The sequence below is a fragment of the Gavia stellata genome, chromosome 11, assembly GCF_030936135.1.
Source record: "Gavia stellata isolate bGavSte3 chromosome 11, bGavSte3.hap2, whole genome shotgun sequence".
Classification (NCBI taxonomy): Eukaryota; Metazoa; Chordata; class Aves; order Gaviiformes; family Gaviidae; genus Gavia; species Gavia stellata.
Window position 1 is genome coordinate 11,768,476 of NC_082604.1, and position 25,821 is coordinate 11,794,296.

Genomic DNA, 25,821 nt, shown 5'->3' on the forward strand with positions numbered 1-25,821 from the left:
AGCTAATTTTATATGTCAGCACTATGTTACAGTCATCTCCCTGTAATAGACAGACTGCAGTTCTGAGGATGTCACCAAAGACAGTTCATGTATTTTACTGATTGACTTAAATTGTGAGAAAATTATAATCAAGGAGATATTTTTATTTGGAGTTAAAATGGTTGTATAGCTTTTAAGCAAATAAATAGTATTAAAAATTCAAGATAATTCTAGATACTTTAACAGAAATCAGCATATGCATTTTTATATTTCTCAGCTAGGAGAAGGTTGTCATAGTATTCTTAAGTCTTCCATATGCCTTTTTTATTGGAAGGTAAATAGCAAGCAAAGAGAAATGTTAATTGTGTTAATGGCTAAATGTAATGACAGAAAAATTTTCACAATGTCAAAAGTATATCGATAGTAATTTGAAACAATAAAAACACACTGCTTGTAATTGCTCTATTTTTCTCTTTTTCTTTGAAGGGTGACACTGGGTTAACTGGACCCCCTGGACCACCAGGAACCGTTATTGTGACATTAAGTGGACCAGACAACATGACTGTAATAAAATTGTTAAACATCACGTTCAGATAAGCCATCTTACTAGGTTTTACTTTGAGAGGATGTCTTCATCTTCATTGTTCCAGTAACATTTCCTTTTACCCATCCTAACATTTTTCAGACTTGTTTAGTTTAACTAAACAAGTTTAACTAAGCTAAGCTAAGCTCTTCTTAGTGTGTCTATACAGCCAGCTCAGCTGAGGCCTGTGTATTCACATGCACATCTGCACAATGCCAGTAGAATGCTAAATGCTTATTAGTAACCCACCTGCTGTGGATCTCTGAGAACATGAAAAGTAAATCACTTTTAGCTTCACCAAATCAACATGGATTTTCTGAATGGATATCAAAGCCACAGCTGTGTTGACCTCTGGGCCTTGTCACTGAAAATATCAGGACTCTGAACTACCAGAGTTTCACAAAAGCTTACAATATGTTCATGTACATTTCATAGTTTAATTTCTCATTGTTTTTACTGGAACATGAGTTATCATGGAAAGTGTTGGAAAAACAACGAGTATTGGAGAAAGAAAATACTGTGATTCAGCTTTCATTTTAAGTATTGCTTTGTGAATTAAAATTCTTGCATTTTGTCTTTATATAGAACTTAAACAGCAGTAGTTCATACACAGCTTTAAGTCTTCCCATATTAACAGAACAAGTCTTCAACCTGTTCTTGACTGTTTTCCTTACTTAATTTGCATCTAATCCATAGTGTTATCAAAATGTCCTCTCCATTCTGTGCTAAAATAAAAAGTGAATTTTGCATCAAGACTGGATTGAGGAGGGAAGAGAAAGATTGCAGAAGCAAGGTTCAGCTTTTAGGCACAGTAGCTCTTCCCTGTTTAAATCAAATATGGACCACCTGGAGCACTTCCCAGTCACAGCTGTGGCAGTTTATCATGGGGGAATGGCAGTTTTTCAGAGACATTGGACATTAAGGTTTAAAAACCCCTCAAAACTCCTTACATAAATAGTTTGGGGTATGAGTCCATAAACTTTGGCTTTATAATGAACTTAGGATGTGGCCCAATACATAAAAGTACTACACAGTAGGGGTAGTCTAATGGGCCCACAGTGGCAAGGATCTTGTGGGTAGCCACTGCATTTATGTGTTGGAGGTAACTGTAGCTCCAATGAAGCAACTAAGGTTTATTTGTTTTTCGCTTGCAATTTGTTGCCATTTCTGGGAATATTTGCTCCAGTCCCCTTGCACGCAATCACAGCTAGGTCATTTTGAACTTGCTATGTTCAGAAAAACATGCAGAGCCAGTTTCTTTTTCAAATATCATAGACTTAGGCAGGAGCGCTGATATGAAGCTTCTGTTTCTTAGTTGTTGAAATAGAACCATCTCTGCTTAAAGAAGCTGGCTGATAACACAAGGATTTCCTATTTGTAAAACTTGAGTGTTATGGTAAGCACAGAAAAATCCAAGAGACCATATTACACTTTTATTTTCTGTGTAATAGGACTTGAAAGGAGAGAAAGGAGAAAAAGGATCAAGAGGACTTCCAGGGCCAATGGGCTTTACAGTAAGTGACCAGAAGTAAATCCCTTAAATCCAGCTGTTCAGGCAGCATCACCTAGTAAATGCTACTCTTTAGAGTCCAATATTTACACTACTTACTCCAACCTTTAATGAATAGAATAGAACTAATTAATAGAATAGAATACCTATTAATAGCATTCTAACTGTAATTTACTTTATCCTTTTTTTGAAGATTAAAAAAAACTGTAAAAGATACATTTAATTTAGAAAATGTGAGTCTCAAAATATGTGTATCTTGAGGGTGGTTTTGTTACAGGGGCCGGTTGGTGATTCTCAGAGTGAAAAGGGTGACCGAGGAGAACCGGGACCACAGGTATGTGCAAACAAACATTGAATACACATATATTAGTCTTTTCTGAAAAGCAGTTTTGCACTAGTGTTGCTCACCAGTTTTTGTTTCAATGCCACTCAGAGCAAATTTTCTCAGATTCAAAAGCTCTTTCATCCAGTAAACCAGACTAGAGAGCTGAAATTCAAATGACTGTTCTTATAGGCTAACATACCATGAGTACATGAGGTAAAGGTCAGTTGATGGTGGATGCACTTCTATTTGTTTTGCTGTAAAGGTTCAACTGTTGAAACTTAGTAAAAAAAAAAAGTGCTTTTCTGAACACGTACTGGCTTTATAATGCCAGTGTGTATGTAGAAAAGAATTAAAAACATTGGGCTTACTTAAGACACCAGACTTAATTTAGTATGCTCAACGAGCAGGTATGTGGAGACATGAAGAAAGTTGTCATACGAGGGTTATTCTGTTAACAGGATAATATGAGAAAAAAAACATATGTTTATTTTAAAAAGCATATGCATTACAATATAATTTACTTGAGTATATCTACGTTTTGAAGATAATTAAATAGAAAGTTACCACTTTGCATTCAAATAGCTTTCAAACTTTCAGATAAAAACTAGCCAATGAAAGTTCTTAGTAATTAAAACTGTATGAATTCATAACAGTTTATCTATATGTAATCAGGGGAGTACCCTAAAATATCCAAATAAATCAAAATGTTTGGTGACATTTTCTGAACAAAACATTTTGATTCCAAATACATTTTGAAAGCAGTATTAAGAAAAATAATATTCAAATGAAATATTTTTCCATACTAACATACATATTTTGAAACTTTTCCCATACTTCTTGTAGTTGCAATAAATTTTCTTCCACAAGGAAAGGTAGCAAGACAAGACCAGTACTACCTGTAGATTGCTCTTTCTTCAGTTGTATGGTGCTGTAACGATGATGATGCTATAGAGCAACTTGATTGTTATTTTTATTATTCCTACATTATGAAAATTTTAATTTCTATTTGAGTTACTGGTGTAAAGTACTAAAGGTTCTTGCTGTCCAGTGTGTGTTACTCTTCCTCCATCTTCTGTGTTTCTTCCCTATTATGTCTTCTGTTTGCAAAAGCTCTGTCCTGTCACGCAGTATTTTTTAGAAGTCGTCTTAATTCACCTCTCCCTTCCTAACTTGTGGAGCAAGTACTAGAGCACCCTTGCTTTTCTGCCCATTGACCTTGAAGAATGCTGAGGAAATAAAAATTGTGTTAAGATATTGACTGACTGGCTATTATAAAATGAAAACAAAATGTTTCCTTTTGCTATTGAAATTACATCAGTGAGCACAAAATATCAAACGGCTCTGGATTTTATGTTCCAGAAAAAATTATTATTTTGTGCAAGTGAGTTTTGAGCCTGTGGTGACATCATTCCAGCTCCCTTTCTTTTCCAGAGTATCGCCTTTGGTTAAGTTCTGCCATCTTTTGAGTATTGCTGTTTTTTCTGATGCTTACATTGTAATTCATGGTCTGGTCATCTTTTTCAAAATTATTTTAAGTTTCATTGATTTATTCTGTGCAAAACAAATTTCTAAAATGTACTTTCTCCCCGGTTGTTCTGAGTTCATAATCTTCCACCCCCCCTTTTATCTTATCACTACCTTTCTGCTGTGGATGTTAATGAACCAGGTTTTCCTCATTTCTGCCTTCAAGGTGGCAAGTAAGGTATCCATATTCAGAATTATGGTTTAATTTCCTTCTGTTTCTCTCCCCATTTTTCCCCATTCTCTCCCTTCCCTTTGTCGTCTTTTTTTGTTGTTGTTATGAATTGCTTAACATGTATTGTTGCCACACTAGATACCAGGACCCCAGCAGAAAGCTGCCTAATGTGCTATGCACCATAAAAACCAGCAGATATCTCTGGCACGCTGCCTCCTGTTTTCACTTTTCCATCTACTGCCCTGCTTCCAGTACCTTTTGAAGTGTACTCCCTATTCTTTTTCATTAAATAATTTCTCTTCAAGTCATCGCTTAACCCCATTTCCTGTAAGAGAAGTCTCCCTTCAGTATCTTTCCATGCTTACCATTAGAAGGGCTGCTAGCTGCTGTATTGTTTTATCATTTGTCTTGCTTCTGCAAGGACCTGATTTTGGACCAAGCTTTCTGCACTTGCCTGGCACTTTGTGCTGGTGAAGTGTCTGCCTCAACTAATCCTCCACAGGAGGAGGGATGTCCAGGGAATATCTTACTCCCTGTTTTGTAGAGTTTTATGAACATTAGTTATGACTAGAAATAATGAACCTCTTAAAAATAACCTTAATGGCTTTTCAGAATTTATAAAGACCTAAAATACAGTTATATGCACAGCATTTAGTTGTTATGCTCTTTGAATGTGATGACCCCTCTTTTGATCTTCTTAATTTTTTTTATTTTATGTTTTTCCTTTGAAGGGTAAACCTGGAAAAGAAGGTGCCCCAGGTCCACCTGGCTTGCCGGTAATGAAGGAAGCCTTCTAAACATTTTCTAAGTAACAGTCATCTGTTTATCACAGTCCTATCTTCCTGTCACAGCTTTTCCCCATTGCAGAATGTGTTTGAAAACGTTGATTTGCATAGACTCTGAAACATTTCCTTTCACACAGCTGACCTTGGGACATACCATGTCCTCAAATTTATGCAGGAGAGGGAGGCTCAGTTCATAGATGTTGTCTCTTTTGTGTAAAAAAAAGACCTGTTGCTTGCTGCTGACTATGTAATGAGTTTGAGACACGGTCCAAGTTACGCAAAATTAATTCTACTGAGTTTAATTCTGGTGAGTCACACTGAAATTTTTGCAAAAGAGTTATACCTTCACATCCACCTAAACCAGGAAGCAAAAGGAATAATTTTTAATCACTAGAATCAAAGACATTCTTTTACAAAGAAAAGTTATTGTCAAGGTCACAGCTGCCTCGGTCTGAAACAAGATGACTGATAGGTATTATAACTGTCATCTTGTCATCATAGAATTCTTAATTTTGGTTATAAAATGGCATATTTTATCTCATTTGTACACTAATTTAAAAGCTAAAGTTGTTCAAATGCATTTGGAATACTGTATTCAATTGGTTAAATATCAATTCTTTAATATTTATTTCACTTCCACTTAAGTGACATCATTAGGGTCACAGTGACCTTACAAATATCTTATCAAAATTCTTATTGTCAGAATAGCCCATTTCACATATCTCTTACTAAACCATCATCTTCGTCATGCCAAAACAACCTTCGCAGACAGTCTAAACACATTCCAGTCTGACAAAGAACGTGGAATGACAGACCACAAAGCTCTACTGCCTCAGCTAACAGAAAGATAACTTTCTGTCATGACTAAGACATGTCATTGCTCTGTTCCCATTTCAACTTTACTAACTAGCAGTGCATTCAACTGCATAAGCCTCTGAGAAGTCCCTTTTCCTTGCATGTATATACTTGAAGAAAGCCTTAGCAGCAGACTGCGCTATTACCCCTCCTGGTCTTGCTGACACCTCTTGAGATCTGCACCATCATGCAGACTGACCAAGTTCTGGGAGAGGGAGTTGCTGAATGCAAGAGTCTCACATTGTGTTCCGTTTCTCCCCTTTCAGAAATAGTAGTTTGCAGAGGGAGACCAAACCAGAGCCTCCTACACTTGTGCTATCCAGAGCAGCTCCACCTTGGGATCGGTGGAGTGTGCCGTTATAAAGGCAGGTTTGGATAAGACCTGCCATATTTCCCACAGACCTGGAACTATACCCCAAACTGAGTCTTTCCCTGAGATTTCTTCCCCTGAGCAAGTCACATTCACTTTGCCATCCCCATGAAAGATTAAATCTTTCCATTTTAGATCTTACTGATGACAGTGCTAAAAGATTAATCTTCATAAAATTGTGTACTGTCACCTGCAGGGGCAAAAGGGTGAACAGGGCAAACCAGGACTGGCTGGCAGGCAAGGAGCTAAGGTATTGTCTAATGGTTTTGTTGCTTATGAGGATAAGGTACATTTTGGTGTTATTAAATTGTTTTGTTTATCGCTGTGTATACAATATGTTTTACTTTACCTAAAAGATGACAAGTAATGATATCATGGAGTAGGGGATGGATCAGCTGAAATAGATCATGTGTTTCAACTGGTGTCCATCTATGCCGGCTGATGTGTTCCTGTAGTTTTTGGTGTATGTGGATGAATAGTTGTATAAGGAACAGAGATGGGGCTGGTGAAGGACTGGTCAGGAACAGTTGTTCTTTAATGTTATGAGCAATGTACTGAAGTAACAGTGGGTACCAAATGTCATGTATTGTTTTTAATAAACAACCCATCTCTGTTCTCTGATGAAGGGGATGAAAGGAAACACTGGTCCACCTGGAGCTTGTGGTCGAGTAAGTGTAAATTGTCTTCACCATATCATTTTTCTAAACCATTAGATTAAGAATAAGCCAAACTGACTGTATGAGGCAATAACAGATGTACCATGATGCTCTAATCGAGGCATGCCTTTCTTAAAGTACTGATGTTTCTAGGAGTCTCACAGAGATAGCATCTTCCTTCATGTAGAGCTGGATGCACAATCAGGGCCTGGTTAGACCTCACTCAGTTCCAGCAATTTTGGCAGGAGATTGGATTGTCACAGAACAGTTACAAAAATTCACAGGAGTTAATTTTTAAACCAACCTCTAATCAGTTCCAGAACAGGTGTTGTTAATTTTAAAATCCTAAGAAGATTTTCTGAAGAAAGCAAGAGATGCTATGAGTACAATCTGTCTAGTCATGCTGTCTTGCTAGTGGCTTTCTTAAAGGTCCCATGCACACCTAATGGAAACCTTCTGCCCAAAAGAAATAACTTTGTAAAAAGCTAAATCATTTGTGATATTAACAGAGTACTAAAACCCCACCACTTTTCAAAAAATCAATAGGAGAAAAGTAAAAATTTTGAATTTTAATTTTAAGCATTTTTTAATTCCTTTTAAAACTGATACATTAGTAGTCCATTTAAATTTCGTTGTGATGTTTATATATCAAGGAACAATACTTATTATAATACTGATTTGCTAGTAACACTGCCCATACAAAATAATCCAGAAAAGAGCAAAAATTTGTAGTTATAAACAAATAGTTACAGCAAATTGCAATTTGATTTTTCTTGTCATTTGTAGAAACTTTGAAACATCGTAATATTAAACTTTAATGAATTAAGTATTAATTTTTATATAAATTACTTTTTAAAGCACATGTGATTTAAGTAGTTGATTTTTGGTTTTTTTCATGTATGATTATTTAAAAGAGTAGTCTAGATATAGCTGATGCTGCTTTGAGCCAATGGAATAAACTAAGTGTTTCCTAGATGTTTCTTTCAAGAATATTTTCTATTTCATGCTACCGTAATATTCGTGATTGGGTCTCCAGCTTATACTTTGCCTGTATAATTGCATCTGCAGGCAGAGGAGTTCTCTGGGAGTTGAGGGACTGGCCTGAAATCCCAGCCCCATCTATTTGTGCAGGTCTCTTGGCATTATCTGTGTATAACAATCAGAATTTCATTTCTGGCTGCTTGTAATTAGATGTGCTAATTTGATTAGAAAGGTCTCATGGTTTCACAACATCAAAATTATGAATGAGATCATAACATTGTTCTAACCAAATGTTCAATATGAGGCACTGTGCTTTTCCATTCTTACTGTTCTTCTTTTCTTACGATCTTTCTCTTAAGACAGAGTATTATGATAATGTGGTTGGTGAAAAAGGAGATGAAGGACACCCCGGACCTCCAGGACCAAAAGGTCAACGTGGCATGCCTGGTGAGTGGGACATCAAAACTAGAATCTTTTAGAAAGAGCTGTCCACTTAAAGGGCTTGTTGCAGGCTAGGTTTTTGAGCACCCAGCTTGAAATGTACCCTGAGACTTTGATTTATGGCTATATTTCCTCTTAAAAATAATGAAGCTGGCACACTTCTTTGCACAGATAACTGAGTTGAGCACCTAAGCTCACTGACATCCCGTCTCATGATCTTAGTGGACTGCTGCATCAGCACATTATTTTATATGCCATAGACAAACCATCAGGGCTGTAAGTCTCCTGTTAAAGGTCATGCACCTTTTTTCTCTCCTTTCTTCTTTTTTTTTCCATAGCTTTCATAGTTTGTCTTATGCCATTTTTATTGCCTATCATTCCTAACTAATAAAGATCTGTAAGTTTTTATTTTGTTTATTTTGGCCATGCTGTAAAATTAAAATGTACTGATAACATGGACTTGTGGGCTGAATTCTGAGGGAGCATCTTATCCAGCAAGTCCTTGCCTTCTGTGTTTTGATGTTCTAGTTTTAGGAATATTTATGCATCCAAGTGATTGTGTTGCATTCAATGAATACTCTTTGTTGTCGTAAATCTACTTACATACTTCCAAGGGATGGCAACAGGAAAGTTGAGCCTTGCAAAGGTATTAATGCATTGTTAAGAGGTGGTATATTTACTAGAGCAAATAATAGTGGCAAAAAGAAGCAAGTTTGCAGGCCTGTAAGTGATTCTCAAGTAATTGAGTGCATCTTCACCTAAGATAAATGTGGTGGATCCTATTCCTACCTGTTCTAAACATCCATATCTTGCCAGATTTCAGTGAGTATTGTCAGTATGCAACAGCTGCATACATAGTAGATGCCTACTTAGGTAAAACCAAATTCTTAAAATAAGCTCAAAATGCAGAAGCCCAAAGTTTGCAGTCAGTATTAGTGAGTAGTGACTTTGCAGAGTATACAGTGGTTTAACTCAAGTTTTAAATATATTGCTTTTGCAGGGCCACAGGGTCCTCCCGGAGATGCTGGTAGACCAGGTACGTGTAATGGTCCAGTACCAACAATAAAATACATTGTTCTTCCTGCCCATTATACTGAATCAGCTTTGTGGAATCTTAACTTGAGATTAATTTAAACATATCTCTTAAGTGGTAAAAAATTGTCACCCAAAAGCTTTGATGGGCCAAGTATTTAAAGAGAGGTTAAAGATCTTTTTAAAATATCTTTACATTGTCATTGTGATTATTTAATATACTACAAGATAAAAAAGATTTGTGGAATGAACTCAGTGTGTCTCTCACTCATCCTATTGAGTACTTACTTTGCTTTGAAATTCCATTTATTTAACTTCATTTTCGTATTTTTTCTTCTTTGGTTAGGTGTGTCAAGACCTGGTCTGAGAGGTCCCCCAGGATTTCCTGGGCCAAAAGGAACAAAAGGAGAGAAAGGACAAACTGGCTTGTGTATTGTAGGCCCTCCAGGACTTCCTGGTATTACTGGCAGACCTGGTTCTGTTGGATTACCAGGTCCTCCAGGAGAACCAGGTGATGTTTCAGTACTGTATATATAATGAACAAGAACAAATCCAAAGTCACCTCAATATCTCATGTATGAGATCATATAAATACATTACTTACAGAATATATTTCGAGTAATATGGTTGAATAGAATTTCTTTTTGGAAACTTTGTTTTAGGATATTCATGAAGGAAAGGTCTGCTCCATTGCTAATGAGATTCTGTGGAGAAGATAGAATGACTTCCCAGTATAAAGATTTCTCACCTTTTTGTATACCTATGACTATAAAAATCTGCTACATAAAACCAGGAAAGACTAATGAGAGAAAATCTGTTCTTAAAATCCATTTTTCCAAAAGTTGTAGTAAATCTGTAAAACTAAATTCAGAAGGGGCTAATCTGAAAGCTAGAGAAATCACTTGCATGCCTCCAGAGATCTTAGTGGGCCTTAGGGCAGGTTTGAAGTTCTTGCAGCATGAAAATACAGCAGTAGCAGTTTATAAAACTTCTAGAAAATTTATTAACTAGGAATTGCTCTTTAACTAGTAGTACTAACATCATCATGTTTCTTTTGTATGTGGTATGGCCAAAATAAGTTTCTCTGAACCAATGCCAAAGTAGTGTTTCTCTTTTCTCTCTCTTTGAAAAATGTATCTATATCCCAAATATATTACCTTAGGAAGAGCTCGATGCATATTCTGTTTTTCCAAAATAAAAGTAAATACACCAGAATAATTCTGTCAACGATACATCAGCAGCATTAATAATTTAGGATTAAAAGGAAAGTTCACTTTCCATTCCTGGTAAAAGAAAGAATTATATTTCTGTTGATTCAGATAAAATGGAAATACTTTCCCCAGAAGGTACTATGCTTTTTAAAGGCTAGGCAGATGGATCCAACAGTCTGCTGAGATTTACTTCAGCATTACAATATTTATCCTCAAGTACTTCCAGTTACAGGTGTTTTGGATTTGTCCAGGTAGTTCTCTCTTTTAAATTAATCATGGAATATCTCAAGTTGGAAGGGACACATAAGGATCAGAATACTGTCTCCAGCTCATCCCTGCAACTTTTTTCTCTCTTAGCAAATAGAGAATTGTCTGAATAATCTGCTGACGTAATGGTGCCATCCTCATTTCATTAACAGGTAGAGTAACATTTAGAACAGGCTTACCTGGACTTCCTGGAGAGCCAGGGTGTACAGGACCTCCGGGACCTCCAGGAGATATTGGCATGAAAGGTCAGTTTCAGAAAACTGTCACTCAGAAGCAGATGGTAGAATCCAGTAATCTTCATGGATCTTCATGAAAATTTGAATTTAATTTACCTCTTAAGCCATTTGATGAGTTCAGAGATTTAAGAAAATTCATTAGGGGTAGCAAGATGTCTTCCATCCCTTACAGTAAAAGAGCAGTGTATATGCCAGTGCTGCACACCAGTTGTACAGCACTGCAGCCAGCGTGTAGATGTTCGCTGGAACAATTATTACAGGTTGGTAGGGTTTTCGTATTCTCCCATTGTAATGTTCAACACTAACAGTTGTCCTCTCAGAGAAGGTTCCTTCTGTGAATATCACCACAGGAGCTGCTGAATCTCTTTGCCATTTGCCAGTCATTAAAGTCACCCAGGCTGTTATGGAGCCATGTTAGTTTGAAGCCTATGTCCCTTTCTTCTTTTGAAACAATTTAGCTTATCGGTAGAGCGACTGTATCCAAATCGTTTACTAAAACTAGATTTGAAAAAATCAAGAGACTTAAACTGAATGTTCCTGCATTTTCAATTAAATATAATCAGTTCTGCTTCACTGTCTGACCATGGGTAATTTTGTACTGTGTTGGAAGTGATCTTCCAACAAAATTAAGGCCATGTTCCTACCACTCTCAGGCCAAAAAGTCTTAGCCATACTCTGTAACAAATTATGTAACACATTAGTTAAGCTTGGGAATGACTTGCTGTGGAACAGCTAATGAATTATTTTCATTCTAGGTGATGAAGCTTGCGTGTGTACTGACTGCAGCTATGTTCCGGGAATACCTGGTCTTCCTGGTTCTCCTGGGCCCCATGGCCAAGATGGCATGCCTGGTAAATCATCTTGTTGTTTCTAACAGGACAGTAGGAAATGCCAATGATTTTGCTTTTAGCATGAGAATCAGGTATGAGCATGTCTGCAGCATTCAGTCCTTGAATGAGCGCTGAGGTTGTGATGAGTGTGAGAGCCTGACGCAGCTCCATCCACTGATACGAGCACAAGCCCTAAAAGAGGTGAAGTCAGAATGCTAATAGGCTTAGGTGCAGCCTGAAGCCAGGTCAGTCTGTGATGATGCAGCAAAATAACAAGCAGAAACACTCAATGCTGGGTGTGATTTTCAGAGCTTGTCAAAATCCATGTCCTTGTTACCATTTTTCTTTACAAAATATGCTGTTTCTTTTGTAGGTAGAAAAGGAACAACAGGTCAAAAAGGTTCTCCAGGTTCTCCAGGAGCACCAGGGTTTCCAGGAGCTCAAGTAAGACTTGGGTTTTTCGGATTATTTTCAGATCCCACAAGAATTATATCAGAGAAGCCTCATGGCTGGTGTGACATGCAGTGTCATACTGGGTGATCTGAACAGTTTTCTTTCTGTAGTAATGAGTGTGTTTGCGTGGGAGGCCTAGGTAGTGACTGTAATGTGGACATAGCTGACCTAGCTTTACATGAGCCTGTTTTGCTGAGTGCAGCAAGAAGTTCAGCCCAGGCAGCGAGGCAGGCAAATAACTGTGTGATTAAACTGTGCTTTATTTCATGATGGCTAGACTGCTTCTTCTGCCTGGTATGGGTCGTTTACAGTTAACTTCTGTTCATCTACATAATTGTATAATCATGGCAGGGGCTGTAAAGCATATGTAGAGTTTTGTGTGCTGTGATCATCGTTAGACTTCTTACTTCTCTTGTTTCCAGCATCCTTGGGACTTGCTAAAGCCCCAGCTATGCAGAGGAACTTGCTTCTCATAATAGCCTCTTCAGGCATGCAAAGGACATTCCCTCTTGGGAAACATTGTGAAGAGGGAAGGCTGACACCTGCTGCCACAGTCATACCACGTTCTAACTTGTGCCTGTAGTAGTAATTATTCATGGGAAGTTACAGTTGGCATAAGTATTCCATTGTGGTGGTTGCCATACAGATGCAGAATGAAAGAGTCTGCTAACAGGTTTTTCCAGAAGGCTTCCAAGAGTTCAAGAGCCCAAGATCACTAGAGCCTAGTGTGCTTTCAGCTTGTACTGGTCTTGGCTGGGATAGAGTATCCACTTTGTACCCTGAGGGGTAAAGAAGGAAGAGGAGAAGTTAACTATGAACAGAGCCAACTGTGGCTGTTATAGTATCCCTGGGGAAGATATTCCCATGTGGAGGAGAAATCTCTAATTAGATTTTAAGGTACTTTCTTGTACAACCAGGTAGCTAACGGTCTGATCCATTAAATGATCCTGCATTATTTCTGCTTATAGTAGCATAAATTAAATGATAATCAGGGCCAAAAGAAGTAAAGGCAGGAGGAAAAAAAAGGACCCAAACCAAAACCTGTTCATTGAAGTGTGCCATTACAGTGAGTAAAGATGAGAATAAAAAGAACCACTCTCAGGTATTTAATTTAAAAAGAGAAAGATTGAAAACAGTTGACGTATGTCTAGCACTGAAATTCTTTTGATTGCTTTGTTCCAGGGACCTGCAGGTTTTAGAGGAGATCAAGGGCATAAAGGATCAAAAGGTGAGCCAGGATATGTGTATCCAGAAGGGCCAAAAGGTGAGCGAGGAGATCCAGGGGCAAGGGGAGACAAAGGAAGAAAAGGTTCAAGTGGATTTCTGGGAAGACCTGGCTCTAAAGGATCCAAGGGTTCTAAAGGTGAAGAGGTAGGTATGCACTGTTTGCAATTAATATAGAATTCATGAAAATCTAAGTCAGTATTTACGTCTTGTACAACAGTCTGTTTTATCTATTCAGATACTTTTACTGAATATCCTCTACCTGATGTAGGGGTACTATGCTCAACTATAGCAACCAATATGCATAACCACTATGTATGAAAGAATGCGAGTAAATATTCTTATGTAATACCAGAGAGATGAGGCTAGTGTAGATACATATTGCTGAAAAACCTTGGCAGTCTACTATGGTGTCAGTTTGGATATTTATATTGGAGCATTATCTTGGATTCCTATGATGAATAAGATTTAAAAAAAAAAAGACAGTTTTCCTGACTACTTATAATGCTTAAAAGGAAATAGTAATTCAAATAATTCCTGTTCAGTCTTTAGGTGTTAATCTTCAGTCAGGGCTGAGAGAACCACGAAAGCTGGGAGGACTGACCATAAAAATAGAATCGCTAGGGCAGAGCTCTTTGTTCAGCAGAAACAAAAAGTAACAATTATTGTTGTGTTGTGTTGGCTGAGAAACTGTAAAAGTGATTCAGATATAACTCTCTAAACCCGACGACAGTATTCAAGGAGAATCAGAGCTGAGGTGTTTTTCTTTTTACCAAACCTGTTTTAAAAAGAAAAAAAGCATACAGTGTAATGCCACAGCAATCGAAAAATCAAGCTGTTCTATTTATTTGTAGTATTTCACTCTTAATAGCCTTCTATTTGTAACCATTGATATTAAAATTTTTATTCCTTTAATCACAAGTAAATCAGAGGAAAAATTCTTCTTAAATTAGCAGAGCTACTCTGTTGCTAAAGTAATGCAAGATTATAGTCAGAGAATCGGGCATTTTGTTATGAAAGCTGTTGTGGAAAGCAAGTAATGCTTGGTATACACACATGTGTAATCATTGATAGGGATTGGCTGGTTCAAAAGGAGAGAGAGGACTACCTGGGTTGCCCGGCAGTCTTGGTCTTCCTGGAGAGATGGGGCTTCCTGGACTGCCAGGATATGGACCCCAAGGAATAAGAGGTTTCAAAGGCTCTAAAGGAATGCCTGGTCCACCTGGATTACCTGGAGAAGCTGGTTTGTAACTTCCTATTTTACCATGTCTTACCGATGCTAGAGCACTTGCTTGAAATTGAAGAGATAGATTGAAGTCAAAGACATAATTTAGGAAACATAGGAAGTTTTTCTTGGGATGAGATTTCCACAGCATTGTCCCAACTTTGGTCCCACTGGAAATAATAGCAGAAGTCTTAGGTTTATAAGATAATTGAGGTTAGAAGGGACCCTGTGAGGTCTTTAGTCCAAACTCCTGCTCAGAGCAGTGTCAGCTATGAGATCAAACTAAGTTACTCAAGGCTTTATCCAGTTGGGCCTTGAAAACCTCCAAGGACCAAGACAGCACATAATCTGGGGGCAATGTGTTCCAGTGCTTGACTGTCCTTATCATGGAAAAAAAAAAAAAAGCCTTTAAATATGTATCCAGTCATCACCATTAGTGTGAGCTAGATGATCAGGGGAAAATATGAAGGACTTAATAATTTTTTGAGTGCTGAAAACATACCAGTGTGCGTATTTATAGGCAAGCATAATCTGGAAGAACTCAAAGTTGGTTGGCAGATATAGTCAAGGTTTCTTAAAGAGAATAACCATCAAATCTTTATGAAACGGAGCTGCAGATTAAGCATTTCTCAATTGCATCATCTTCCTGCTGACTTTGTGCCTCCTTTTCTGGGTCTCCAGTAGACTGCAGGAGGGCTGAGAGGAAGGCTATGGGGGGCTTGTTGTCAATAAAATCCTTTTGCTTTATGAAGCCAGGATCTGAAGGCTTTTCAAAGTCTGCTGGAGTTTCAGAAATATGGAAACTGTCGAAGACTGCATTTTTAACCAAGTGGATTGATCACTAATATTTTTAAATGCTTAAGATTACATATTGCCAAATTATAAGACTTTGTAATCTTTGATTATGTGTTTGCTGAAGGTCTGAAAGGAGAGACCAGTAGGATAACTCCATTACCTGCGTTGCCAGGACCTCAAGGACCAGATGGTTTACCTGGACCCCCAGGAGTGCCTGGTAAGTACATCTGCACTAAATACAGTAAAAATCAGAGATAATCTAATCGGGATTTCTCTCCCAGCTCTGGCCAGATAAAACTGTTGGGTTACTTTGAAATAACTATGAAAACGATTTCTGTGATACAGAAACTATGGAATTAGCTGTAACATTCCCTTTCAAGGAAACTAGGGGAAGTGGATGTGAATAGGAAGGGCACACAGGGCCATGGGCATGGTGTGTGCAGTATGGCAGATGTTCCAAGCAGTCCTATGTTAGGATTTGGTTCCTACAGGAACCAGGAGCATCTGGTGCATATGCCACAGCTTGTATATCCAGAAAGGTGCCTCTGGCATAATTTTGGCAAAAGCCTGTCCTAAATTATGCTGGGACTGCCACAACCTTCAAAATAGAAGGAACAAAATTAGATTAAAGCATTCTTAATCTTCCTGAAGCCCTTGGCCCTTCTCATGCTTTGCAGGGGCACAGTCAAAAAAGTGACTGTATTACTAAGTTTCCTTTTTGATGTGACTATTAACTAACCATTGTTCTGAGATACTAAGAACCTGAGTTTCCTTTTTTGGGTGGGTTTTCGGCTTTGGTTCTAGGTGAGGTTTTTTCGGTTGCTGGTGTTTTAAATTTTGTAGAATTTTTCAATGCACTGAAGAACAGTCAGTGACATTCAGGCTAACCATAAGGCATCTTTGCTTTGGTTTTGTAGAACAATAGTCCTTAAAGCTGCCCTGAATAGCACAGGAAAATTTCTTGGCAGCTTTATGGTAGCTTCTGTTCTTAAAGTTGCTTCTGTTCCAAGCCTCACCCCTATAATGTGTGTTTGTATATTTTCAACAAGTGGAAGATTTGTATCTGCATGCAGTTGTTCCTAGAAGTCTGGAATTTGGGCAGATTGCATAAAAACTCAAGTCACAGACGCATGCCTGCTTTGATACTGTGAATGCAATTAGCATTTTAACTGTGAAAACCTGCTGTGGCGAAGAAATAGTGTCTGAGTTCTGATATAATCTATAGTGGTGTGCTAATTAATAGTGATAAACTATAAAACACCTGATCTTACAAGCTGATGTTCTGTGGTAAGATACATCATAGTTTTCTTATTTAATTTGTACAGGTAGGGTTGGAGCAAGAGGTCAGCCAGGTGATTCAGGACATCCAGGGCCAACAGGTGACACAGGCTTTCCAGGGCTTGGATTTCCTGGAAACCCAGGTCCAAAAGGTAAAATATTCTTTTAGATCTTCTGAAAAAGAAAAAAAACAAACCCCCAAAAAATCTACTGGTTTTTTTTTTAGGCTATGTTAAAAACAATCAACTTGTTAAAAAAACAAAATCAATGAACTTTAGTCAGACAGGCAAGTGTTTTTAGCACTCTTGTAATTTACTGCCTTCAGGCTTATAAATTGCAAGTGTGTAGTTTTTTTGAAGTATTTCAGAGAATCAAGTATCAAAGCTGGCAGTAGGAAAATATTTTAAAAGACATTGTTGCTTCCTGGAATACTGCCCAAACAGGTGCAGCTCATCTGAGTGCCACGCTTACTTCAGATGGATTCTCTTTACCTGGATATGTGTTACATATGTGTATAAGTGTCAGTATATGTGTATAAGTGTCAGTACTTTATTTTTAATCAATTTTGGTTATGTACAATGCCATACCTGCTCTCCTGTGCAGGTAATAGAAAGCATTTTGAATACTGTGAATTTGGCCATTCCTCATGCAAAGTCATACACCTCTTTGGACACTAGAAATATTAAGAACTATTCTCATAATCCTGTCAGGACAAGGTGGGGATAAAAAAAGAAAGCTCTGATACTAAAACTACTATCAAGCTGCTTGTTAAAAAAAACAGTAGGGAACTGACATCAGAATAGCTTCACTTTAAAAATAATTACATGTTAAATAACTGATTTGAAGGAAGTAACCAAGCAGTGTTACAGTAAACACTGAGTGAATATGTAAGGAACAAGATGCAGCATGTCACATCAGCTCTGAAATCAAGATGCAGTCTTCAGCTCATGTAGGCTACTCTAGTTTCGGAGGCTCATAACTGCATCCATACAAATACCCATTCGTAAAATAAGGTGATAACCATAGCATCTGTACTGCCATTTAATTCCTTTTGCAGGAGATAAAGGACTTGCAGGAGGCAGAGGGTCACCAGGTTGTGAAGGAAAGATCGGAGATCCGGGCCGAGCTGGAAACCTAGGACAACCAGGAGAAAAGGTTTAGTTAGAAATACAGCACAGACGTTTCTATAGGTCCCATTCATTAAAGGTGACACTGAGCAAATAAATTAAGAAGTATAAGGAATATAGGAGTTCCTGTATTTCCTGACGAGTGACTCACAAACCATGAAAATAAATCATGTATATATAAAGGGGCTCAAGCCAAAATTTTAAATTCAGAAACAGGATTTCAGAACCCCAGGTGTTTGGGATGTTTTGGTACTTCTGTTTTTAAAGCCCAAGGAAGATAAAGCATTGCTTACAGCAAAAACTTAAGGCCACAGCTTCTGCAAAGATGGCTATTCAGAAATTGCAATTAAGCATGTATTTGATGGAGGTCAGTGACAAGTAAGTATGCATTTAATTTAAGCAAGTGCTCTGTTGAATTGAAGTGTAAAGGAAGTAGGTTGCAGGTAATTCAGCAGCCACTCTTGCTGAATAACAGAAGCTAATCTACCGATGGCACATGTAAATGTAGGATTCTTGACTATGTAATCAGGATTCAAATTTGAACAAAATAATAACACCTAAATGTTTCGAAAAGGTGGCGTTTCTTTTTTTGTGTGCTCATATGTCATTCTTTTGTGTGTTTTCTGACATAACAAAATGTGGGGGTTGGGGTTGTGGATTTTTAATTTTTTTAATTATTACTTAATCTGTGTTTGATGCCACAGAACAGCTGGATGTGGAGTGGCCTTTGTGGTCCAAGTATCAGTGACTGGTATAAACTCAGCTCTACTGACCCGCTTTATGAACATACTGATTTGCTGGTACTCAAAGCTAGTACTCAAAACAACCAGCAGTTCAGTCAGCCAAAAAAAAATAATTCAAACTTTCCTTTCAGGGAATAGACCTGGGACATTTGTGATAAAACAGTCTTCGTGGAAAACAATGTTCAGAAGAATGATTAAAAAAAACCCCAATAACTGACTTTGAGTATTCCGAGACACATCTGGGTGCTGACCTTGATTATTTAAATAAATATTTTGATAAAAATAAGACTCCCATATAAAATAAAGGAAAAGTTGCATTTGCACAAACTTCAACCAAATTTTCAGATACAGGTCCAAAGCTTTTCACAGCTACAGCAAGCATCACAATACAGTAAAGGCGAAATGGAGGGAAGTGTCTTGCATTGTGCAGTAGCGATTTGTTAGAGTTAGGAGACAGAGTTCAAAAGCTGTCTAGAGGAATTACTCCTCTGTTATAGAACCTGCAGGTGGTCAACAAGGAACATCCATCGGTCTGCTGAATTGGAGACATTAAAAATTATAATGTGAAAGATCCCCAGGGAATGGAGAAAATTACCCTAACAGAAGTTGTTAATTGATCACATAGCAGAAAATATTTTGGCAAATTTGCAAAACACAGTACAAGTGGATTGTTTACATTTCTGTCTGTGTTGCAGGGTGACCCAGGCATGGTTATTCCTGGAGAGCCAGGTAGACTGGGTTCACCAGGAGGTCATGGCATTCCTGGCTCAAAAGGTGATACTGGATTTCCAGGACTTCCAGGCCTACCAGGGCGTGCTGGACATGATGGTGATGATGGCCTGAGAGGTACTGTTGTCAAACAAGCTCAAGGAGCACAGCAAGTTATTTTAAGGAAAGGGAAGCCAAGTCAAACAATGCTCACTCAAAGCCTGAAACTTCTACTTAAACCATTGTGAATTCAGTTTCCTTTCTTTTAGGAGATCGTGGCTCACCTGGAGTTCCTGGAGATCCAGGTTTTCCAGGGAAACCTGCTGAATGTATTATTGGTCTGCCAGGTTTGCCAGGTGGCCAGGGAGCTACAGGCCCACCAGGTAGGCCCTCTGAATCAAATGTGCCATTTGGCTAGGTGGGTCTGGGTTTTGTTTCTGCCTTCCAATGGCCTGAGGGAGCTGAAGGTGGTTTTGGATATTGGTTATAGGATATTATGTGAGAAAATGTGAGCCCATTTACAAGATACACTTTCTGCAGGTGGGAGGAAACACATGCACTGATTAAGATAGATTAAAATTAAGATTCAGATTCCATTGTACAGTGCAAAGAGTAATCACAAACTGGCCCAAATTGTGCAGGAAGAAGGATATTTCAGGCATGTCTCCTATATGGGGCTGAACTTTGATTCCTTGGCACAATGCGATTGATAAAGAAACAAAACAGAGGAAGAGCTCAGCTAGGTAGAAAACAAGTTTAGGGACTCAAAAGTAACTTCATATACTGCATATGATTTCTGTTCCAAGAGAAACACACTCTGGGTATCCAGCACAGTCCTTCTCCTATGTATGATCTCAAAAGGATTTTTTTTTTTTTTGAGAAGGAATGCAAAATTGGTGAGTTTTTCATGTTTGTTTTTTCCTTCTTTTTCTGAGAAAGAACAGAATTGTCTACTCTCGCCTTTTTTTTTTCTTTAAAAAAAAAACAAAACAAAACACACCACCACAACTCTTTTAAGATTTCCTGAACATGTATGTTGTCTTACCTAATGTTTGGCCCTCAAACAGGCAAAGTTCAAGACGAGTTTCGTGCTCATGATGGCAAGATAGAGATGAAGGTTTATTTTCCACACAGATGTACCATAAAACACTGTCATGCATTTTTCTTAGGAGGAAGAGGGTCGCAAGGTTCAAAAGGAAAACTAGGTCTTCCTGGCTTGAGTATCCCGGGAATCTATGGAAAGCCTGGGGAACCTGGATTAATAGGTCTTCAGGGAAATACAGGATTACCTGGTCCCAAAGGACAGTCTGGAAGGCCAGGAATCTCTGGTGTGCCAGGTAAGGATTCCCCAAATACTTGCTTTGACATAGAAATTAAGTCAGTCTCTGCAAAAAGGTGTCAGTCATGCTTTTCCAAATTGAAGATGCTGAAATATATGAGTCAGATCAAACTCTGTCACATTAACCAGAGCTAACTTTAAGTCAGGCAGGTATTCCCTGTAGTTTTTTTGTTTTTTTCAGAAATGTGTTCAAATCTGATTTGTAGAATGAACGAAATCCGGTATATAATGCTTCTTATCTCTAACAAAGATTTTTCATTGCTATCAAATCCTGCATTATCCTGTGGGAAGGAGATGGTACGTACCTTTTTATATATACAACCTATAAAACTAATGATAAACATGTAGCGCTTGACTCAGTTGCGCAAACCTAGGTTTCTGATGTCATTTGAGCGGAGTTATCATGTCCCAGCAGGCCTTCAACTCCTGAGCCAGAACATCCCATGACAGGTCTCCCATCCCTGTGTGGATATCTCAGATACATTATCCTCACTGTCAGTTATTTCATTCATTGACAGAAGCTGTTGCAGATACTAATCTAGGTAGTTTGGGGGTTACTGTGTGTGTAAGTGCTGTTCATGCAGTTAAAGACTGGAAAACTGGCTTCAACAGTATGTTACAGAAATGGAGAAAATAATAAAATAAGCAATTAAACACTTAAATGATGGGCACGTGTGTAGTTTTCTGAAGTAATGTTCTGTTTCACTGATCAAATACTAACAAATATGTTCCTATTGCTTCAATTCCACAGGCTCAAGGGGAGAGCCAGGTATAATGGGTCTGTTAGGAATTCCTGGCCCCCCTGGCATGATTGGAAGACCAGGCAACATGGGTATCAGAGGCAAGTGGCCATAGTGTCTGCCTTCATTATTACTTAGAATATAGGAACTTCCATGCTGAAGTAGTCTTGTGATCCATCTTGATGTATGTTATCACTCCTGAGTATGCATGTCATACCAGAATGTCTTTGAGTCTTGGTAAATCTTTGACTTCTGTATATGTGCAGTCTACAGACTGAATGACAACATTATTTATTTCTTTTTATCAGTTTTGAATCACCACCTTTTCTATTTCATTGATGTTTGTAAAAGTGGCTGGTGATCTGCTAAATAAAGAGCAGAGAGCTTTTTTGCTCTATTTTTTTCTATTCCATTCATGTTCCAAATGTCATCATTATATCTATTCAACAGATAAAAAATTATACATATATTCAGTATAAGAAATAATTACCATCTCTTGCCATAACCTGTGCTCATAGATGTTTTATTGATGACTGGAGTACCTAAGAAGCTAGTTTAGGTTGTTGATTTGGAATGTATATTTACACATGTAGTTGCCCTTGAAGACAGGAGTTTCATTGCTTCCTTTATGCTATCATCTAGTCAGGTTTCTTCAGAAAATTTAATTGTATTTTCTTGCAGGTTCTTCCGGCTTTCCAGGACTAAAGGGAAGAAAAGGGTTTCTTGGAGCAAAAGGCGAACCAGGTGATAAAGGTTTTCCTGGACCATCTGAAACCTTGGTTGGTATTGGGACTAAAGGAGAACAAGGCTTAAAAGGTATACATTCATTGTTCTGTCATTTGAAACTACTTAGGGTTATCATCTATGTTGCAGTTCCAGTGGACTCTAAAACATGGAAGAAACTGACTCTGCTACTGAGAGTATTCACATGGCTTTGAAGTAATTATTGCTGTACACTGTAACTGCCTTTTTATTTATGGGATAGTTGGATATTACATTGAATATTTATTTCCATTTGAACAAATCTGTATTCCTTAAAAAACCTCTTACTATAATCTTAAACCAGTATTACTATGTCAATAGTACTAGGAGGCTTATACATATATGCTATACACTCATGTTTTTACACATTTAGTAGCCCATGAGCACAGAAATGGCTGTGCTTACCAACTAGATACTGGATTGCAAAGAAATTGAGTCTGCTCAGGAATACTTGACTGTCAGAAGAATTCCTTTGTTTGCAATATCAATATAGACTCTCTGTATATGAGTTGTACATGCGTAACACTGTCTGGCTTTTTGTGTAGACATTTTCCTGTGGAAGCTTTCAGAAACTTCCTTTTGTCTCACTATGAGAAATACTGAAGGCATTAACTGTGAGCTTGTGTCTTGCTTGTTTGTGTTCATAGAGTGAAAATCCTATGCTGCACTTCTGCTTCATTAGTTTTAAGAGTTATAAAACTTTAAACTTTACATAAAACTTATTGCAAAACAACATCTTAGAGTATTTTTTTTAATGAAACTTTGTTTTAGGAGTTCAAGGAAGAGTGGGTCTAAGAGGAGAAAAAGGAGATGCCGGTATGCAAGGTCCCCCAGGTCTTGAAGGGTCTGAAGGAATACCTGGTCTACCAGGTATGGAATATGTATATTGAAAATTACTGTATTATGTGGAGGGTAGAGGTAATATTACCTCAATGCTAGACATAAACTCTGCTCCGGCAGCAGCACTACATTCTCTGTGTTAACTCTTTCTGAGAATTCTGAAACTGAGCGATTTCAAAAGCTGCTATTTGAAAATCACAGCAGCTACCACCAAATGATTCTTTGTTTCCTTCCAATTATAGAACATTGTTTGGGGTGATAAGTAACAAATAATATTAAATCCTGAATACTAATAACTTAAAAATCTAAAAGCTGATGATGCCAATGAATAAAAATTGGTATTTATAGAAGTGAAGTGTGAATTCCCAGTATTATGGAAAAAAGTAAGAATTCTAAAATAGGAACATTACAATTGTGCACAAAAATATTTCAGAAGCTTTTTTTTAATTTCAGATTGATTCTATTTCCCTTTTCAAAGCCTGCATGTTTGGCTTATATTTTGAAAGTTACCAGGTCTTCAGTGAAAAGCAGACTTAAAAAACCTGCCTAAGCCATTTCACAAAGTTTTACTCTGCCATTACCATAACATCATACATAATGATACATGTTGACCCTTGAGTGAGACAATACATCTGTTTTTTCAAATTAATGCTAATAAAACATCTTTACTTCTCTGTATTCTGTATTTTTGATTTGAGATAACTTATTTCTAGAAAACCATGATACTATAATTAGACACATAAAAACGGTGACAGTTAGAAATAATTTTAAACTTGTATTCACAGTGGCTCTTCTCATGATGGCAATTACCCATGCTATATGTCATTACAGCATCACTGCTATATTCTGTCATTAACATCCTTTGTAGTCATTGCACTGTAGCCATCACAGGAAAAACTGCAGAAGGTCCACTACTCACTCACTTTTTATGGAAGAAAATAAGACCTCACCTGCCTAAATGTTCATTGCTAGTACCCTGGAATTTAAATATCTGGACATTTTAGATGCAACTAGATCTTGTAGTCGTTAAACTGAATGCTAATTTAGCTAAATTAAGCTAAAGTTAAGTGAGTGGGGGAAAAAGTGCCTAAGCCGTATAAGGAAAAGCTCTTGAGTATACTAGTCATGAGAAGTGCATAATGAGTAAGTAATAATGTGACTGTGACATGCCCAGAAACCAGACTGAACTCAGGGGGACAATGAAAGGAGAGTCCAGGGCGTAAATACAAATTCATGATCTTGATCAAAATTTGCAAAAGTATATTTCAGTTGCCGCCCCCAAGTGCTGTAGTCACAAACCTTCATTTTAATGTTGATACATAAGATGCTTGTTATTTCCTTGACTTTCTGGCAACAATTATGATAATTTTATCTGTGCAGAGGCAAGAAGAATTATTATACTTTGGCTGCGTGTTGATTTATAGAATAATAAAATACCATGACAAGGTGTGCAGTAGAGGATTCTGTATTCATGACAGCTCTGCCTGCCAGCCATTCAGTGTCTAAAGCGACCATGTGAAGATGACACTTATTTCTTCATCTTGCAGGTGTCAAAGGATTTATGGGTCTTCCAGGTATTCCTGGAGGACAAGGATTTCCAGGTGCACCAGGAAACAAAGGGAACATGGGAATTCCAGGTCATTTTCTATCAAGCCATATTACAAATTCATAGAGCTGTATAGAAGCATTTGCACAGATCTGAGCAGTTACTGTAAGCACACTACACAATACTTAGACTGGGACTTATTCTTTGCAGTACCTATAGACTTCTCACCACCCCAGTATTTGCTTGACTTGCAGAATGCAGTTCTTCCTCTCTCTAAATGAAATATAACTTCTTCAATTTATGTATTGTTACGTATAAGAACCTCTTCTTAATGTGTTTAGAAATAAAATCACTGGCTGTGTAAATTACTTTACCTTTAATGAAGAATGAATATCTGAATATACAAGCAGTAGTTCACAAAACACAAGGTGTGGTATGCAATTATGATCCTTTTAAGAATGGTATCAGTATCTGTATTTTTCCAGGTCCAAAAGGACAGAAAGGATCTCCAGGCTTTCCTGGACCATCAGGTGACCCTGGTCCACTGGGCTATGGTGGCTTTCCAGGTGACAAAGGAGACCCTGGGTACCCATCTGCTGGGCCTCCAGGAGAACCTGGTCCAAAGGTATAAAGGCAATGGAAACACTGTCATATTAGGCAATAAGCAGAGCCTTTGACTGTAGAAACAGAACATGTAAGCAGGAGCTGCAGAGTTTGCAGAAGTAGGTGATTTGTTAGTGATAAAAAATGTGAAAATCCTATTGTGTCATTACTCAGGAGAAATTTTTGAGTTCATTACATTTCATTTTTTCTCTTGGTACAAGAATTTCTTATTTGGAAAGATAGAACATCTTGGAAATAGCTTTGTTTCTGTAAAAGTTGCTAATCCATTAAGAACAAGGACTTGCAGTTAAAAAGTCAGCAGTAGGAATACTTGTATGTTAAAAAGTACAGAAAAACATAATGTTAGCAAATGTGAAAGTTTTGTAATCTGATCTTGTACTGTTGGTTTTTGACAGTCTAGTAATATCATTACACAAGATGAATTGATTTTTTTTTCTTAACAATATATATTACTGAACATAATATATTGCTAAGAAAAAAACAGTATCTAAGGACAATTGTGTACAATTTTTCTCTACATATTCTGGTTGTTGAAGAACTGGGAGTCTTTTTACATATGAGATTATCTGAAATATGTGGTTGAGGCTGTAAACTGTACTATAACTCCTGTAATCTGTCTACATTATGTTTATTTTCTGTATTAGCTGGGTAGCCACAATG

The 25,821-nt window shown here is 37.6% G+C and overlaps 1 protein-coding gene across 1 annotated transcript in view; it reads left to right on the forward strand.

Moving 5' to 3' along the window:
- COL4A3 (collagen type IV alpha 3 chain) overlaps positions 1-25,821 on the forward strand; it is a 53,798-nt gene that overhangs the window by 13,092 nt on the left and 14,885 nt on the right. The window contains exons 13-37 of the mRNA XM_059822845.1: positions 466-543; positions 2,014-2,076; positions 2,350-2,406; positions 4,825-4,869; positions 6,300-6,353; positions 6,730-6,771; positions 8,100-8,187; positions 9,182-9,217; positions 9,560-9,724; positions 10,844-10,936; positions 11,683-11,778; positions 12,131-12,201; positions 13,393-13,581; positions 14,509-14,677; positions 15,579-15,671; positions 16,780-16,884; positions 17,790-17,887; positions 19,298-19,448; positions 19,580-19,693; positions 20,480-20,647; positions 21,401-21,490; positions 22,071-22,205; positions 22,923-23,021; positions 24,539-24,628; positions 25,023-25,162. Coding sequence (XP_059678828.1) covers positions 466-543; positions 2,014-2,076; positions 2,350-2,406; positions 4,825-4,869; positions 6,300-6,353; positions 6,730-6,771; positions 8,100-8,187; positions 9,182-9,217; positions 9,560-9,724; positions 10,844-10,936; positions 11,683-11,778; positions 12,131-12,201; positions 13,393-13,581; positions 14,509-14,677; positions 15,579-15,671; positions 16,780-16,884; positions 17,790-17,887; positions 19,298-19,448; positions 19,580-19,693; positions 20,480-20,647; positions 21,401-21,490; positions 22,071-22,205; positions 22,923-23,021; positions 24,539-24,628; positions 25,023-25,162 — 2,529 coding nt within the window. The remainder of the gene's footprint in view (positions 1-465; positions 544-2,013; positions 2,077-2,349; positions 2,407-4,824; positions 4,870-6,299; positions 6,354-6,729; positions 6,772-8,099; positions 8,188-9,181; positions 9,218-9,559; positions 9,725-10,843; positions 10,937-11,682; positions 11,779-12,130; positions 12,202-13,392; positions 13,582-14,508; positions 14,678-15,578; positions 15,672-16,779; positions 16,885-17,789; positions 17,888-19,297; positions 19,449-19,579; positions 19,694-20,479; positions 20,648-21,400; positions 21,491-22,070; positions 22,206-22,922; positions 23,022-24,538; positions 24,629-25,022; positions 25,163-25,821) is intronic.